Source organism: Ailuropoda melanoleuca, chromosome 2, assembly GCF_002007445.2.
Source record: "Ailuropoda melanoleuca isolate Jingjing chromosome 2, ASM200744v2, whole genome shotgun sequence".
NCBI classification, from domain to species: Eukaryota; Metazoa; Chordata; class Mammalia; order Carnivora; family Ursidae; genus Ailuropoda; species Ailuropoda melanoleuca.
In genome coordinates this window covers 190,871,765-190,890,012 of record NC_048219.1, presented here as the reverse complement: position 1 = coordinate 190,890,012, position 18,248 = coordinate 190,871,765, and the positions used below count along the sequence as shown (strand labels likewise).

General features: G+C 51.7%; 1 protein-coding gene across 6 annotated transcripts in view; it reads left to right on the top strand.

The window, feature by feature from the left end:
* Positions 1-13,584, top strand: part of GPR55 (G protein-coupled receptor 55) — a 42,825-nt gene extending 29,241 nt beyond the window's left edge. For 5 of the 6 annotated variants that reach the window (XM_034655366.1, XM_034655367.1, XM_034655369.1 and 2 more), the window contains one exon: positions 9,915-13,584. In XM_034655366.1, the coding sequence (XP_034511257.1) occupies positions 9,915-10,885 (971 nt within the window). In that variant the 3' untranslated portion in view covers positions 10,886-13,584. Of the gene's footprint in view, positions 1-8,290; positions 9,095-9,914 lie in introns of those variants that run through there. The other variant, XM_034655370.1, reaches the window with a different exon arrangement.
* Positions 13,585-18,248: the final 4,664 nt, after the last annotated feature.

The window sequence follows — 18,248 nt, the reverse complement described above, 5'->3', positions numbered from 1 at the left end:
CTCAGTGTGAGTGCCAGCGAGGCCCCTCGCCACCGGTTTGCTCTTGGGTAGACTAGCTTCTCTGAGCCTCACTGTCCTCATCTGTAAAATGGGCATGATTATAACAACATTCCAGGAATATACTGAGTCCCCACCGCAGAGTACTTAGCATGGCGACGGCCACATCTCGAGTGCCTGAACTGAACCCCCCACTCCCCCAACCCCACCCCAACCCGCAAGGCTCAGGGTGCAGCTCCAGCAGAATTTTGGAGTCTGGGAGATTCTATGTGCTCTGTCCCCTCTGTGTCCTTTTCGCATCATGTCCCCCGGAAGCCTAGCTCAGGTGTAGACGGATAGATTTATTTACACTTTGGTGCTGGTGGCAGGTAACTGCATCCAAGTAAATATTTATGTTCTAACTGTGGGATTCAGCGCTGCACCCCCAGCGGAGACGGGAATTGCAGGCAACACTGGTCCAGGGGAGTGTTCCTCCTCCAGTTAATCCCTCAGGCTGCACCAGCTCTGCTCAGCTACCGCTGGCCCTCCCTTCTCTTAGATGGCTCACACTGCAGTGCTCTCTGTGGATGAGGAGTTTGGCAGCAAAAAGAGAGGGGGTGGGGATCCGTCTCAGCCTGCAAACTTCCTGAAGTTCCATGCTCACTGTGGTTGGTGTTACTGGAAAGTGTCTGCTGCTGGAAGGAGGGTTGGCTTGGGCTGAGCCACACAGCTGGGCTTAGGTGCTGCTGCTTGTGGACAACCCCTGGGGCTGCCCCTGCTGGCACACGGGCCCAGGCAGCTGCAGGAATCAGAGCCCAGGGCCTGGCCCTTTAGCAGGAAGAGAGCCAGCTCGGTGAGGCCCCTGGCTCCCGGCTCGCTGGGAGAACCCAGAACCCAGGGGGAGGCCCCACAGCCAGAGAGAGCCAGGAGCTGAGGCCTCGGGACTCCCAGGCCCGTCCGTCTTCACACACAGGTTATGTTCTCTCCTCTTCACTAAACGCTAGAAAATATTAATATATTGACAGAAGATTCCATTTCAGGGTTGAAAAAATAATCCTTCTGTATGAATGAATTCCCCTGACAACATTCTGGATAAATGGATCGCCTGCCTTTGCTTACATACCTCTGGTGACAGAGAGCTCACTACACAGCAAGGCTGCTCTGCTGTCACATATTCTGTTAGCAAGGCGGGTCCATCTCCACAGCACTGGTGCCCATTCTGTGGACTCATCCAGTGTAGCACGTCTTGAGCGGTGGGGGATGCTAAAAGGCCTATTCTTCTATAGACCAAGAGCAACTCTAGTCCTTTCCACATATTCTCCTGGGCTGAGGCTCCCTAGCCTCTCCACATGCAGCCTGAGCAGAGAGGCCGCCCCCAGGGTGCAGGTGATCAGAGCAGTGGAAGGGCCACTGTCACCCCAAGTTCCTCTTCTAGATCCTCTAAGAATAGCCTGGTTCCCCTCGTTTCTCACCATCTTTCCTGTTTGCGAGAATACGTAAGAACTCCCATTTCCCTGTAAGCTGTGACTGCCTCTGGGTTTTGTGTATAAATATTTGTTCTTTTCCAATATTTCAGTAATGCATTTCTGATTTTACTCTGACACACACATTATTTAAGAGACCACGTAAGAGAATGCATACAAGTACCTGTTATATATTATTAATGTCATGGGGCATTTCTTTATGGTCTGAGACAGAAAGGGCAGACGTGCCATTGTCTCGAGTACTGGGCTGGGCCCAGGAATGGGATCCATTTGGTGAAAGATCCTTGTCTTCTCCCAAAGAAAGTGTATTCCCTTGATTTATGATTTAGTCCTCACTGATCTGCCTCGTTAATTGGGCTGTCCGGAGCTCGAAATTTCTCTGTCTGCTTGATCGATGATACTCCGAGAAGGGAACGTGAAGGTCTCTACCTGCAATTATATTTCTATTTCTACTTCTTTTTGCATTCCTGGCAAGTTCCCTTTATGTATTTCTTTGCTATGGGCACTGGAACAGAAATTGTTTTTTGTTTTAATTATTCATTGTAACTTTTACCTCTGTAAAGTCTCTGTGTTACTCTCTTAATTCTGTTTACGAAAAAAAAATTACTTTGTCGTATTCTTTTTGTCCCCTAGAGTTCTGTGTGCCTGATAAACCAGATTACCCTATCATTTTACTCTGTCTATGCCTTTTTGTTTTCTCTCTGTTTCTTATTGGCAAAAAAAAAATTAGGTTTGGGCTTTTTAAATGAATGCCCTCTTTTAGAGGGAGTGTTATCATTGTTGGGGAGTATTGTGATTCTATTATATAATTGTTAACATTCATGTAACCCTCCATAGGGTTACCCCGCTGCAGTCTACATAGAGACATGGCCGTTTTTTCACATTTAGTTTCTGTTGCGAATTTTCTCTTCCTTGCGTCCCATTATAATAGGCAAGATAATTGAAAATCCAATTTAGAAAATATTTAAGTTTTAACTCTGACATTTGTTTCTCTTAATAGCTGTCCAAGCTTTGGGAGGATTTATGTAAATATCTCCCTTTCTTTGACCCCCTTTCCATGGTTAATCTGCATTTTGAATGCCTTTTGTGTCGGACTTCACCCCTTCTGCTATGCACAATTTTTATGAGGGGATGGCTGACCTGTGGACAGATGAAAGTCTTCTTCTTTTTTTTTTTAATCACAGAACATTCTTGTTACCACTGCTCCTCTCTGAGGTGGCATTTGCTCTCTCATCTGTCACTTCCAATTTCGTCATGCATTGTCCCCACGTCCCTGAGACGCTGCCTGTTGAAATGTTCATCTTTGACCCGGCAACACTGCTACCATCAGCTGAGCCTGGGTTAGTCCAATGCAGTCCTTTGAATTTTATGTGAACCTCACTCCCGCCCCTGCCGTGCCTCAAACACACACCCAGAATTTTCTTCTTGTAAGGGAGAGTCAAAAGCTATTCTTATTTTTCTCCTTTTCTCCCAGCATTTACTACAACTTAAAAAAAATTGTATTCATATCATCATTAATGAGAAAAATATATACAGAGAGATGGAGAGGGAGATTTAAGAGATTGAATAAGCACCCGCCATCTAACTGTTAGAAGGTAACCAGTGTTGGGCATACGGAAATTTTTTTCTAGGTTTTTTTCCCCCTATGTGTGGGGTTTTTTAAAAAATCATAATTGAATCATTCTGAATGTATCGTTCTGTAGTTTGTGGGTTTTTTACTTAACATAGTCAGCATAAACATAACATAATCAGACAAAAATTTTCCATTGAGTAGATTCACCATCGTGAAATCGAGCTCTGGTTGGCATTTAAATGCATATGTGTTTTTGCTATCAGAAAAAATGTTTAAGTAAACATATTTTCCGTACGCAACTTTTCTTTCCTTTTCCTGATTTACTTAAGTAAATTTTTAATCACTGGATGAAAGATTAATAAGGTTTCTCTGCCTTGTACTCTAAGTTATCAAATCTAGAAGCTGTGTATATAAGCCAGCATATCGATGACTGTTTCACAGAAGCCTCACCGGCTTCTTTGTTGAAATGATGAGCAAAATTTTATCTCTTTGTAAATCCTCTTCTGGGAACTGTCTTTCGCCTGTTTGTCTCTTGAGGGTCTTGGTATTATATGTTTTTTAAACTCTTCATAAATAAAGAACATCATTCATCTGATGTATCTGTGTTTTTTCTTTCCTTGGTATATTACTTGATGTTAAAATGTTTTAACGAAAGGGCATTTTTGTTAAAAAGAAGGTTTCTACATATTGTGGTCAATATAACCAACATCATTTCTGCTTTTTTTTTTTAAATGGAAGACTTTGCTCTTGGTAGGAAGATAATTCATTCTGGTAACTGTTTCTCAGATACTTGAGAAAAAAGTGGATTACCTCTGCGTTTAAACCCATCTTCAAGAGCTATTAATTAAATTGCATGCATTCTGTTGTTCATATAACTTTACATCCCTGCTTCTATTTTGCCGCCTTCATCTACTCAGACTTACAGTGTACGAGAGCCTGTCACTACAGCTGTGTCTTTGCCAATGACCCCTCAAATCCTAGCAATTGTACCACATCGCTTTTAAGGTTGTCCTTCCGTGCACAAGAGAACGATATTGGCCTTCACAATTTTTCCTTTATTAATGTAAAATAACCTTAGTTCTGATGTGTGGCTTTATTATGAAATTCTATAGCGCTAGGTAGGAATATTGCCACTCTTTTTTTTCTTTTTTTGTTCCTATTTGTTTGCCATGTATATCACCGTAGGACTTTTACTCTTTTTTGTTTTTGTTTTTGTTTTGTTTTAAGATTTTATTTATTTACTTGTCAGAGAGAAAGAGAGAGAGAGATCACAAGCAGGGGGAGCGGCAGGCAATGCGGGACTCGATCCCAGGACCCTGGGATCATGACCCGAGCCGAAGGCAGACGCTTCACCGACTGAGCCACCCAGGCGCCCCATGGGACTTTTACTTTGACCATTTCTCTGTCATTCTCTGTGACCTTCAAGATAAGCAACAAAGAATTATATCTCATAATTGAACTAAAAATGTTAGTTAGTAAAAGAAAGTGTGAAGTGTTCACGTTTATTGGCATTTCTATACTCAGGTTCCTTTTTCTAATCTATTTACTCCTTTGCTCTAGGGTCCGATTTGTTTGTTTGTTTTTATCTTCTTTGGTGATTTTGAAGATAGGCATCCTGTTTTTAATAGTGGTTAGTAACTTCAAGGTTTAAAAAAAGTTCTTACACTTTCTGTAATTATCAAAGTGAAAAAAACCCAGAACAATAACTTTAATTTCCTTTTATGAAGTATTTGTTTAGCCCATGTCCTATTACTCACCACACCCCTGTCCCCCACACCTCAAGGATATTCTTCCTTCGTTGTGAATTGATCTAAGGTATTAACTCTTATCTTTTTTAAGTGATCTCTTTTACGGTGTTTTTCTTTCAATTTTTCATCTGTAACTATCTTCATTGTAACTGTGTTTTTATTCTTCATTGTTATTATCTTCTGGAGGTCTAAATGTTTGCCTCTTGGAATCCATTTCTTTCCGGAAGCCCCACCTATCGAGGGTGGCTTTCTTTTTTTTTTTTTTTTTTTAAGATTTTTATTTTTTTGACAGAGATAGACACAGCCAGCGAGAGAGGGAACACAAGCAGGGGGAGTGGGAGAGGAAGCAGGCTCATAGCTGAGGAGCCTGATGTGGGACTCGATCCCGTAACGCCGGGATCACGCCCTGAGCCGAAGGCAGATGCTTAACCGCTGTGGAGGGTGGCTTTCTATGACCTTCACACCTTCATAGAAACCCAGTTGGGTAGGAAAGTCTTGTGTCCAAATTTTTTCCCTCAAACCTCTTCTGTTGTTGATGAGTTTTTCAGAGAAGTTTCCAAAGAATCTGTTTTGTTTACTCACGATGTTTGTAGGGCTCCATATTAACGTCATTCAAAGATGTGAGCAGGGGTGCCTGGGTGGCTCGGTCAGTTAAGCGCCTGCCTTGGGCTCAGGTCATGATCCCAGGGTCCTGGGATGGAGTCCCATGTCAGAGTCCCTGCTCAGCTCATGCTCTCTCTCTCTCAAATAAATTAATAAAATCTTAAAAAAAATAAAGATGTGAGCAGATCATCTGGGAGGGGCTCTCTCTCCATAAATTTTGCATGAAACTCAGCTCCTCTGATCCAAGTTCTCACCTTCTCCATTGTTCAATTCAGCCCCACCTCTCAGGCACCTCACTGCCAGTGACTAACAAAGGTCATCTTGGGCCCTTCAGATCTATTCACAGGCCCAATTTGCTTGACCCATGACCTCTCCCCATTCAGTTCTATTTCCCTCCTGGTATGAGGCTGGAGACAGGGCTCCCAGTGAGGCAATAGCATCCACCATCCCTGCCGAAGAAAGGTAACAGCTATAGATGGTCCTGTGGGGAATGGTAACTGGGAATGTCCCCACTACTGCCTGTCACACAGTTGGCAGCTTCTGATGTAAATGGCAGCATTAGGATGGTGGCTGTCAGGTGGTGGCTGCTCCAGCTGCCCGTCAGGAGAACCGGCTGCCTCCCGGGAGCACAGGGGACGGCCCAGCTCTGTCCCTTCGGCCCCACTGCAATGTTGGCACTGGGGCCACAGTGTCCTTGGGCTGCTTCCAGCCAATCACTGAGCCTGGAGGAGGGACTGGTCCTGGGTGACTCTTGCTTGACTTGGGTCTCCTGCACCAGACAAGCTGTGCATAGAGACTCCCCAGTGGCCGGGCCAACACGTTCTCGGAGTTGCACTGCGCACGACTCTCTTCCCACCAGAAGCTTCCTTCCCTCTCTCTCTGCACAGATGTCAGACCTGATTTCCCCTGTGTCCTACACAGGCATTTGTCCTAAGAAATCTCTCCAGCATCGAATCCTGTCTTAGCATCTGCTTCCCAGCCCCCCGCTCCCCCCAGTGTGGCCAATCCGTTGGTGTGGATCCCCGGGTTGGCCTGCTCAGGAGCTATCGATGGCTCCCAGCAACGGGTCAAGTGTGGGGAGGCTGCTGGCTCCCACCACAAGGGGACTGGCTTTCACCGGCACCCCGTCTCTGAGAAAAATGATTCTTTTATCTCTCGCTGCAGCCTGGAGCCCTTTTATCTTATTCCAGACACTATTCTTTTTTTTTTTTTTTAAGAAGATTTTTAAAAAGATGCTTTCCTTGAACTTTCAGAGGGAATTCAGAGGATTAATTTTTCAGATTCTCTGCTTACTCTGCTATTAGCTGGAAGTATTTCTTTTTCAAGCTAACTTCTTTTTGCCAGTGCATAGAGTGCCCTCTCTGACTTCAAAGATTACCTTGGAAAAGTTCCCATTTGAAGTCTGTCAGTCATTCAAATGTGACCTTTAGGATGGTCCCGCTGGAGAGCACCAAGGGCTGAGCAGTGTCTTTTTCCCACACGTCCACCTGGTACGGTCGAGCCAGACAGGCCCCAGCATCCGTCACACCGTTGCCTCCCTTCCTTTTTCATTGGTGTGTTCAACTCAGCCATATGTTGGGGTTGGGTTCGGGTTTGCCTTTGAGCATCACTGATTTATTTTTTTTGCTGCTGTTGGCCCTTTGGTTCTAGTCCCCGAGCCGCTGGGGACATGCTAGATCTGTCCGTGGAGTGAGCCTGAGCATGGCCCAGCCCCACACGGACGCCCGAGTTCCCTTTTTTGCCGTCGTGTTAAATCTCTTTAAACACAAACCTGTATTTATGGTCCTTTTCTGGTTCTTGATTTATTGCTATTTCTGCTGCCGAAGTGACTTCTTTGAACCAACTGAGCCTTCCTGTTTGGTGTTGCCACGCTTTCCGGTGAGACCTGGATTGAGTTTGTACTTGCTTTTCTCATCAGTTTTGAAATTTCTCTTGCTGGCTCCAAGCTTCTCTAGCTAGTTTTTTTGAGGTAGGCCTGTGGATCTTTTTTCAGTCCGGAGGAAGCAGGCTGCCAGCTTGTGTTTTCTGCAGGTGTCCTCGGGTAGGAGCAGTCACATGGGGGCGCCAGGCTGCACAACGCCAGGGGGGGCCGTTCACACAGACCATGGCGGCCTAAAGGTTTGAATGTGAGGAAATACATTTTCCTAGATCTTTTGTGACATCAACCCCTGAGAACAGTTAACACAGGAAAGCCACCAACTCGACAAATGTGTGTGGAATGTTTAACACATATCTCTCCGTAGAGGATATAAAAATAGATTCCTTTTTTTGCTAGCAGTTAGGGAGGGTTTGGGAATGGCATTATAAGGTCTTAAAAATACCTAAATATAGGGTCTTAAAAATGCCCAAATCCTTCCTTCCCAAAGGCTTTCAAGGGAGCTATACTGATGAGAAACAGTAGCAGAATGGGATTCTCTTAATGATATCTGTGCAGCGAAGAAGTCAGTCACAGGGATGCTCTCTGTGGAAGTTTTTGTTTCCCAGTAAAACCCTACGAAACCTGAATGTTCTCAATAGGCTGTTGGTTAAATGGGTTGTGGTATCTCCACACAACGGCATGTAAGGTGCCATTAAGAAGAAAAAGCCAATTCATAGATGCTAATGTGGAACCATTTCCAAGAAATGTTGTAAAGTGAAAAAGCGAGGGACAGAGCTGTGGGTGTAATATTTTCCAAATTTAAAGAAACGTCATATATATATATGATCATGTATATATGATAAAGAAACAGCACACACACACACACACACACACATATATATATATATGCATTTATATGTGTGTGTATATATATGCATATCCTTGGAAGATTCCTGGAAAAAGTACGCACAGAACTATTAACTGTGGTTGTCTCTGGAAAGGACAACCGAGGCCATGGGGTACAATGGAGGCTTCTGTCCTTTTTTTTTGGTACTGTCTGAATATCTTATTGAATGCGTAGGATACTTTTTCAATTAAAAAAAAATTGGAGAATAACAGAAGCTCAGCAAATTACTGCATTGGTCGCTGGCGCAGGATTCTCGGTAAAAGGCCATGTTGGCACTTTCTCTCCACGGCGTCTACATTTTTGGCCTCCACTCCCGCTGCCAGGAAGTCCCCGAGGGTGGGAGAGGTGCAGTGAGCGGCCGTGGCCCAGTGTGACTGACCTCTCCCGTGCAGCGACCCTGTGTGCTCCTGGGCCTGGCACAGAAAACCAGCCACGTCAGCAGATCTGCGTCGTTTGATGGGGGGGCGTGAGAAAGGAGGGGTGCCTGGATGGAGTCTGGGTCATCTTTGAATTTTTTGTCCAACAACACTGGTTCTGGAGGACTGGGTCGAACGTCTCCTGGGTTTGATCTGCTCCAGGACCACTGTTAAGGACTGAATGTTTGTGTCTCACCCCCCTTCCCAAATTCATATGCAGAAACCTAACCCCCCCCAACTCACCAAGGTGGTAGTATTAGGAGGTGGGGCCTTTGGGAGGTGATTAAGTCAGGATGGGGTAGACCTCGTGCTCTTAGAAAAGAGACCCCAGAGAGCCCTCTTGTTCTCTTTCTGCCATGCAAGGTTGCAAAGAGAAGTTGGCAGTCAGCACCTCTCCCAACTGCGCTGGCTCCCTGATCTCCGACGTCCAGCCTCCAGAGCTGCGAGAAAGGAATTTCTGTCGTTCATAAGCTACACAGTCCGTGGCATTCTGTTATGGCAGCCCGAACCAAGACAGCCACCTATGATGGTATAGAGATCCCCAGTGGCATGCACTCCCCCTCCACACCCCCAGATTCAGCTCTGAAGTGAGACCTGGCCAGGGTCTGCCCTGGACCCTCGTCTTTGGCCTGACTGGAAGCCCTGACTTGTCCCCAGGGTAGCAAAGGGCTGCAGCACCTCCAGTCCTTATGTCTTTCCGGCTTCAAGTACCACTGAGACAGCCCCAACCCCCTTTCTAGAAACCCAAGTAAGAGCTTTTCAACACCTCTGAGTGGGTCAACTGTCTCTCCGTGAACCAGTGAACAACTAGTCACCGTGTCCAGGGGAATGTGATGTGCGACCAGCCCTTCGGGCAACCTTCCCGGATGTGGGTGGTGGAGAGGGACAGCGTGCAAAGAGGGTGTGGGTCCCGGAAGCAGCATTTGAATTCCTGATCAAGCTGTAGCTCGGGTCAGCCCTGCCCTAGTTACGTTTTCAGTGATGTGAAATTCTGTCCTTTGCTTAAGCCATTCTGGGCCAGGCTTTGTGCCACTGTTACCACTTCTAACAGGAGTTCTGATTGAAGAAAGGGACAGATGTTCACACACAATTCCGTTTCTGTAAAAGAGAAAGTCACGTGTGCACACGTGTGTGCGTGTGTGTGGGTGTGTGTATGAGAGAGAGAGTCTGGAACGAACTCCACAAAAAGGTAATAGCGGTTCTGTCTGGGCAGCAGGATTCGAGGCAATTTGCTTCCTTGCTTTTTCTAGTTGCTCTTTAGCGGGCACGAGTGGCTGCGCAATACAGCCATTTGGACCCGTCGCTTGCAGAGAGCAAGAGGGCCTTCATGTCATCTCTTGGTGTTGCAGGAAAGAACATGAGCCAGCCGCTGAACAGGAGCCAGGACTGCTCCTTCAGGGACGTGGATGAGCTGATGAAAACTGTGCAGCTGGCGGTCCATGTCCCCACCTTCGTCCTGGGCCTCCTCCTCAACGCGCTGGCCATCCGAGGCTTCAGCTCCTTCCTGAAGAAGAGGGGGACGGATTACGCCGCCACCTCCATCTACATGATCAACCTGGCCGTCTTCGACCTGCTGCTGGTGCTGTCCCTCCCGTTCAAGATGATGCTGTCCCAAGTGCGCGCGCCCCCGCCTGCGCTCTGCACCCTGGTGGAGTGCTTCTACTTTGTCAGCATGTACGGGAGCGTCTTCACCATCTGCTCCATCAGTCTGGATAGATTCTTGGCCATCCAGTACCCGTTCCTGGCCAGCCACCTCCGGTCCCCCGGGAAGATCCTGGGGATCTGTTGCACCATCTGGGTCCTGGTATGGGCCGGGAGCGTCCCTATCTACAGCTTCCACGGGAAGGTGGAAAAGTACATGTGCTTCCACAACATGTCCGATGGCACCTGGAGTGCCAAGGTTTTCTTCCCCCTTGAGGTGTTTGGGTTCCTTCTTCCCATGGGTGTCATGGGTTTCTGTTCCTCCAGGAGCATTCACATCCTGGTCGGCCGTCGAGACCTCACCCGCGACTGGGTCCAGCAGAAGGCCTGCATCTGGACAATTGCGGCCAGTCTGGCTGTCTTTGTGGTCTCCTTTCTTCCGGTCCACCTGGGTTTCTTCTTGCAGTTCCTGGTGCGGAATGGCTTTATTGGGGAGTGCAGGGCTAAGCAGAGCATCAGCTTGTTCTTGCAGTTGTCCATGTGTTTCTCCAACGTGAACTGCTGCCTAGACGTCTTCTGCTACTATTTTGTCATCAAGGAGTTCCGCATGGGCATCATGGCCTACCGGCCTTCCAGGGTCCAGCTGGTGCTCCAAGATACCATGATCAGCAGGGGCTAAGGAGAGAAAGAACTATGCAGAGGAAGGAAACCCCAGCCCCAAATTCTGGTAGCAGATACCCTGTTCCGAGGTTTCTGATATGGTGGACGAACATAGCACATCTGCTGGTGTGCTTTCCCCTTTTGATGCTCACTGAACACCGTCTTTGCTCATTGTGCCCCAAAGACCTTTCCCCGGCACCCAGGCAACTCAGCATAGATCACCCGGGATTTGAGAATCTCTGAAGGACCCAAGAACGACGTGCATTTTTTATTTCTAAGCTCAAAAAGCATGAGGCAGAAGAATTGAAAAGAAAGAGACCGTCTGAGCAAGGCTGTTTCCCAGCTTCCCCCATCCTTCTGTTAGACTAGAAGATTCTGGAAAGGAAGAGAGAGGAGTTAGGAGAGAGAACCAAGAGGGTTGGTCGCAGTGAAAGATGTTCTGGGCAGAGACGGAGGGGTAGGGATGTACCAAGGTCCTCTTTGATTTGGGGATCCCACGATAGAGCGGACTTGCCCCTCCCGGTCCCTTCTCAGGCTCTGGTGGCCAATAACTTCACAGCAAGTGGGGGTGATGGGGGCAGAGCAAAAACATACAGAGAGCCCCAAGTTTCCAATGGGGAAGAAAGGCCCAGAAAGCCAACCAAACCTTCCTGTCCCCATGAGAAGGCTGCAGAAGGATGAGGGAAGCTGGTGTGAGCCAGGCTGTGGTGAAGCTGTAGAGACTTTGTGGAGGCAGCGGGGACCGAGCGGAAGGGCGCTGGTGACACCTGGGGAAGGAGAGAGACAGGCCAAGGGCTGGCAGTGGACGGCCACTCCCCCATGGCATCATGGTGTCCACTACACGGAGCTTCAGCACTGGCCCAGGGGGAAGAGAGGCGGTGGAGACAAGGCTAGGATAGGGGAAATTCCTGAACGGGACCGGCTTGCTACCTCGAACAGACCAGGAGATTATTCATTAGGCTGCTCGCTGAGAATGAGGAGAAAGCACCAGGCTTGACTGGGCTCCGCAGGAGGAGAACCAGGAACATGTGCTTGTCTCACCCACCCGAGTCCTATCTGGGTGGCTGGCCGGGTGGCACTGCCCTCAGGACTGTCCCTCTCCAGGGCCTGGGAGGGAGAAAATGAGCCAGCCAGGGGTCGGAGGAACCATCTGGATGGCACGCAGCTCCTGGCAGTTCCTGGTTGGAGACTGTGAACAGTCGAATCACGGTTCGCACGGGGCTCCTGGACGGTCTTGGGGAGGTTCTGGAGTGACGGCTGAAAGCCTCCCGATGACTCAAGCTGCTCCAGAGAGTAAAGGATGACAAGGATAAATTGTGCGGTGGTTTCGCAAGACGGAATGAGTGGGATGAGATGGAAGAGATGAGACTTCATGTGAAAAAGGGGGAGGTCTTGAGGAAGAAAAGAACCACTTTCTACCTGTAGGGAAAGAGGCTTGCACCGCCAAGTGGTGGATGGAAGGTAGGGTGGCAGGGTGGCGGGGAAGGGGTTGATCTAGATAAAGCCCTGACCGGGAGGACGAGGAGGCAGAGATCGAGCGATTACCCCTGGCTTGCAGCTACAGGGCTCGGTGAGGGGGTGGGGGAGGCGGGGAGGAAGGATGGAGGGCAGAGCTGTTTCCTGCTCGAGACTCCCCAGCTCGACTGAGAGCCATCCAAGGCAGGAGCCTCTCTACCTCCTGCTTTGGCCACAGGCAGCTCAGTGGGCAGGTGCGGGGAAGGGTGAGGAAGCAAGTGTCGATGCAGGGGTGAAAGCGGGTGTGGAGGAGTGGTCCCAACCAGGATCAGAGGCTCCCACCCCGCAGACTGGGCCTCCAGGAGCCTACAGTGCCGTGGCCATCCTGCACAGAGGCTCTGAGGAAGCCAGGTTGTCGTATCCAGTAGGACACCTGTGCCGGACGGGGGTCAGAGCCCATGCGTGTGCGCAGTCAGTCCTCGCCTCCGATTTTCTCTCTGCATCACGTGGCATCTACATCTCCCGGTGTACTTGGGGCCACACAGGCTTCCTAAGAGAAAGGAGACGGGAGGGCCCTGAGCACCCCCATCACCCTCTGTGATGTTCATAAACATAAAATTTTGTCTTGTGGGCAGCCTGACCCTGCCTGAGCTGGGTAACAGAGAAGGCGGGAGGGGCGGGGAGGTCCGTGAGCAGTGTGGGTCCTTGGAGGGTGCTAGCAGTCTCACGTCGATGTGGCAGCTGTGGGCTTGTGGGTGAGCCCTGGAGACGCCCTGGCTGCTCCCAACACCCTGGGGGAGGACCCAGGCCTCTTCTCTCTCTCCATGCGGACCCATCCCGGCCTGCGAGTTTCAGAGGCCCCACTGGGGTCTGTGGAGGCGGGGTCAGGCCCAGACGGCAGGCCGGGCTGCTCTGCGGGAGGGTCCACACTCGGGGCCCGGCAGGCCGGCTCGGCAGGCACAGAAGGGGCAGAGGGCAGGGCCAGGGTTAGGCCCAGGGGCTGTGGCCTCCAGGGGCCCACTCCCGCCAGCAAGTGGTAGCCAGTGAGTTGGAGAACGCTGAGCTTAGCGTGGCAATGGCTGAAATGCCTGTTGGTAAAGGAGGCCTGGGGACATTATTTGGCCGTAAATGTGACCGTGTTTTTTCCTCCCAGTCTGGAAAAACCGGACACATACCAGTTCTATGTACATGTGTGAAACTAGCATAATTCATTGGGAAAATGATTTGATTAATCAGATTTGCCAAATAAATGGATTCCTGTGTTGCTGTGTGACATGGTCTCGGGCAGCACGCAGGCAGCCCTGGCTCCAGGGAAGAGCTGGCCGCTGAAGGCCCTCGCCTGGTGACCCCACCGTCTTGGCCGAAGGGGCCAAGGAGGGCTCAGGCTGGAGCAGCCGCACGGACGCCGAGTGCGAGAGCCTGGGGGCTGCGCTGAGGCCTGCCCCGGGAGCGGAGCGGGGCCTGACCCTGCACTGCTGCGGCGTGGCTTCCCACACCCACTTGGGTGTTTGGTTCCCGGTGATAGCAGCTGGGCCGCAGAGACCCCACAGGCCTAGCTCTGGTCCCTCCAGGACTGAATCCGCCTCACCCTCCCTGCATCTTGTCCCACTACCACCATGATACTGCAGGTCCTTCCAAAGGCCGAGCTCCTTTTATGGACATCGTGTGGCCCAGCATAGGAGACCTGCTCACCCCCAAGAGGCTAAAGACACAGGGCCAGCCCCCCAGAGGCCTTCGCTGTAACCCCTCTGTTCACCGACCACCTGTGGCATGAGTCTGACTCTCCTGGGTTCCGTCTGAGTTTTCCTTCATGGCTCCTTACATGTGAATCCTGCCCCCCCACCCAGAGCCCTGGAGAATGTGAGCACCTAGGTGCTGGCCCGGGCCACCTTTCTCCTGGATTCCCCACAATCTCAAGCACAGCCCAGGTAGGGCCTGGGTGCCGAGGGCTGGCTGGGGACATCCTTGCTCTTGACAGCTGCTGTGTGTCTCCCCCGCCCCCCAGTCCATATGTTGAAGTCCTAACCCCCAGTACGATGGTATTTGGAAATGGGGCCTTTGGGAGATACTTCGTTTTAGATGAGGTCCTGAGCTTGGAGCCCTCGCGAAGGGATTGGTGTCCTTATGGAAGAGCCCCCAGAGTGTTTGCTTTTTCTCTGTCCCCCAGCATGCACTGAGGAAGGACATGTGAGGACACAGGGAGAAGGCAGCCGTTTGCAACCCAAGGAGAGAGCCCTCAGCAGACGTCAACCCCACCAGCACTCCTCGATCCTGGGGGTCCAGCCTCCAGAACAGTGAGATACATTCCCGTTGTTAAAGTCTATGGTATTTTGTATGGCAGGCCAAGAAGACCAATACCACAGCCATCTCCTGCTGACGCAGGAGCCACCTCCCATCTGGGCCGAGTCCCCTCCAGGGCCGGACTGACCATCCTTTGGGATATCGGCCCCTGGGGAGCACTCGACAGGCAGAATGCTGGTCCATGAACTGCACAGTGCTCTTGTGACCCTCTCTGGGGACCCCGTGAAGCTGAGAGTCAGGATATTAACGCGGTATAGCTGCTGTGGGTACCGATGACATTTGCCTTGTAGCAGGTGGCCACAAATAAACACTAATTGCAAAGATGCTGAAACGGCTGAGGGCCGGCAGGTGCCTGTGGAGAGCAGCAGCTGAGGCTACAAGGGATTTAGTGACCAGATCCGCGAGGACAGCCTGGTGTGCAGAGCAGTCTCGAGGTAGGGACACACGTGTCCGCACTCAGGTATCACGTGGAGATGGTGGCGATCCCCACACGGGGCCGCCCTCCCTTGATCCCCGTGCTGTGGACAGCGGCCTCCCAGGGCCAAGGAGAGGCAGCCGAGGCCACCATAGGAAACCCGCTGCTGAAGGGGCAGGGGGCTCAAGACCCAGAAGGGTGGCACTCTGGGGGAGAAGCACCCCCTGAAACTACCATCATAGCCCCCTCTCTCCTTCTCCCACCCGCGGCTGGCTTCCCTAGGGAGCCCAGAACGCACGCACAACCGTGAGCAGGCATTTGAGGGACTGTGGGTGGCAGGGCGTGAGGCACTCGTGGAGCTTGAAGCAGGACAAACGGATGCCCCCCTGCCAGTTTGAGCCTGAGCGTCCCATCCCCTCCCTGCCAAGAGCCTGCAAGGTGTACCCTCCACACAAAGCCGCCGCAGGAGGGGCCCCGAGGCCCCTTGCTCGTGAGCGACAGCCCAAGCGTGGCCCTCTGCACTTTGAAGTCTTGGAAGTCAGATGTGAAGCGCTGTCACTTCAAAGCCTGCTTTGCTGGAGGGGCCCCGAGTTCACCTGGAGGCCTCAGACAGCCTTTGTTCTGGGGGCCGTCACTGGAGCAAACGCCACCACGACGCTCCGTGTGGGGGGAAGCCATCGAGACGGGGTTCCGGGGGGGGGGGGCGACAGTCACGCCAACCCCACAAAGCGCGCCCCCTGGTGAGAGACCTCTTCTCTAGGGACAGCTTGGGTGGTGCTTCCGGACTGGTGCCGGCCACAGCCCTGTGTGCGTCCGGTGGAGGCCACACGGGCTCGAGGAGCGACGCGCAGGCATCAGGCCGGACTGGGCTAAAGGCACATGGTCCCGGGATCAAAGACCCCAGGCTCCAAGCCACTTCTCAGGGGTGGTGCGTTCGGCATGGCAGGACTCTGACTTGGGGAGCATACTGTGTCCAGGAACCCAGGGATCGTGTGGGAGGTTCAGGGTCAAACCGCAGCCCTGTCAGTGGGTGGTGGGGTTTCCCCGCAGGGCGGGGAGGCCTTATGAACTAGAGCCTGGCACCGGGTCATCGGGGAGAACTCGCCCTCTGCAAGGGCTGCTGGGCTCCGGGCTCTGGGTGTGGCCACCTCTGGGGGCAGATACAGGCCCCTTTGTGGTGCTTTTCCTCTGGTTTCCGGAGCCTTAGGCAAGGACTTGAGGTGGCGGCCGGAGCCGAGCTCTCACTGACGGGAATCCAGTGCGTGCAGCCCAGCGGGCCGTGGCAGAAAGGCCCAGTCAGGAAGCATGCGGGGAACTTGGCAGGAGGAGACCCGGGAATACCTGGGGAGGAGAACCCAGCAGAAAAATGGACTCCCTGCACTGAGGGCCTCGGAGCGGCCGGGCAGCGAGTCCTCCTTGGAGGGGGCCTGGGTGCACCCCGCGAGGTCCACCCAAAGGAGAGCAGGCAGAACTCTGGGTCAGCAGCTCACGCCACTCGGCTGGGCCTACTCCGGGAGGAGAGGTTGGGGCTGCGTATGTGGCTGGCCCCGAGAGGTAGAGAGGCCAAGTCTGAGTCAGGGTGGGAAGCCACAGAGGGCAGAGTGAGTGGCCTCATTCTAGGAAGGAATGCAAAATGGGCAGATGGAGAAAGTCCCTGGGAGCAGAGAGAGCCGGGGACCTTGGTGCCCAAGTGGGGGGCCTTTAGAGAAGTCAGACCCAGCGTCTTTGCCTTGAAGTGCCTTGGAGAGTTTCCAAGGGCATGGAGTGCGTTCAGGGTGGGGCCCCACCCCCAGGGGGCAGGCCGAGGGGGGTGGGGCTGCCAAGTGGGCTTTCCGTGCCCAACCGATGGTCCTCAGCTTTGGGAACTGGATGATGCTGGAGGTCAGCCGAGAAGGCCGCAGCGTCAGTGACTCAGTGACGTGAATGAGTGGTTTGATTCCAAGGGGTGTGCACATCACCTCCCCAGGGCTCCTACCTCCCTCAGGTAGGGGACTTGGGGCCTGTTACAGACTGAATGTTTGTGTCCCCCCCGAATTCATATGTTGAAATCCTTGCCTCCAATAGGATGGTATTTTAGGAGGTGGGGACTTTGGGAGGTGACTAGGTCGTGAGGGTGGGGCCCTTAGGAGCCGATGAAAGAGACCCCAGAGAGCAGCTTTCTCCTCCTCCCACGTGAGGACACAGCGAGCAATCCTAGTCCGGGAAGAGACAGGGGGTCTCCACAGAACCCGACCATGCTGGCGCCCTGCTTTTGGATTTCTAGCCTCCAGACCTGTGGAGAAATGAACGCTTGTTTTTGGAGCCCCCAGCCTATGGTGTTAGGTCACAGCAGCCGGAACTAAGACGGGACCCAACATACCAAAGAGTTGTTTTTGAGATCGAGAAAATGTTATTTACCAAAATCCCCCTGCAGAAAGGAAAGTATTTGGGAAAGCCCCTGGGGGTAAGAACGGGAGAAGCTGTTCCAAGAGAGAATCTATTACTTCAGAAAGGGAGGAAGGAGGAAGGGAGACGAGAGAGGGTCAGGGAGCTGGAAAGAACTAGAAGGATGGCAGAGGGCATGTGTGACCCAGAAAATCTGTATTAAATGATGGAAAGTCATGCAGTGCCCATCATGAGCAGACGTGCAATCAGGGATGGGAGGCTTAGCAGCCGGCAGCTGGCTGTCAGCCAAGGAGTGTGTGGTTGTCACAGGGTGGGCTCTGTTCCCCCTCAAGGCTGTCACCAGGGCCCCAGTCAGGCTTATCCAAGCCTGCAAGAGGCAGGGAGCTGGGGTGACCCTGGGTGACTGAAGGTTGCTTAGTGTCTGTGGGATCAGAGCCGGCCACGGCCACCCCCGTGGGCTGAGCCCTGGACTGCCTGAGACCATCTCCCCACCTTGGCCGGAGCTGGCCATGGCCCTGAGCTACACTCAACCCGGGCTCCCAAGACCATGGTGACAGCCAGACTGAGAATGAGGAGAGCTCAAGAGCTGGGTCAAAAGGTCAAGGGTGGCTCCTGGCTCCAGCCCTGACCACGTGTGTCCGTGGCCGGGTGACCCCACGCAGTGTGCCATACTTCAGCTCCGCCCAGGATGCAGCAACCCATGAGAAGTGCCTGGCGCTGGCGAGGGCTTAATAAATAGAATTTATTTAGAATTAGAATTGAAATTACTTCTAATTAGAATTGAATTAGAATTAGGGTTGTGGTTAAGTTCTTTTTTAAAAAAAAA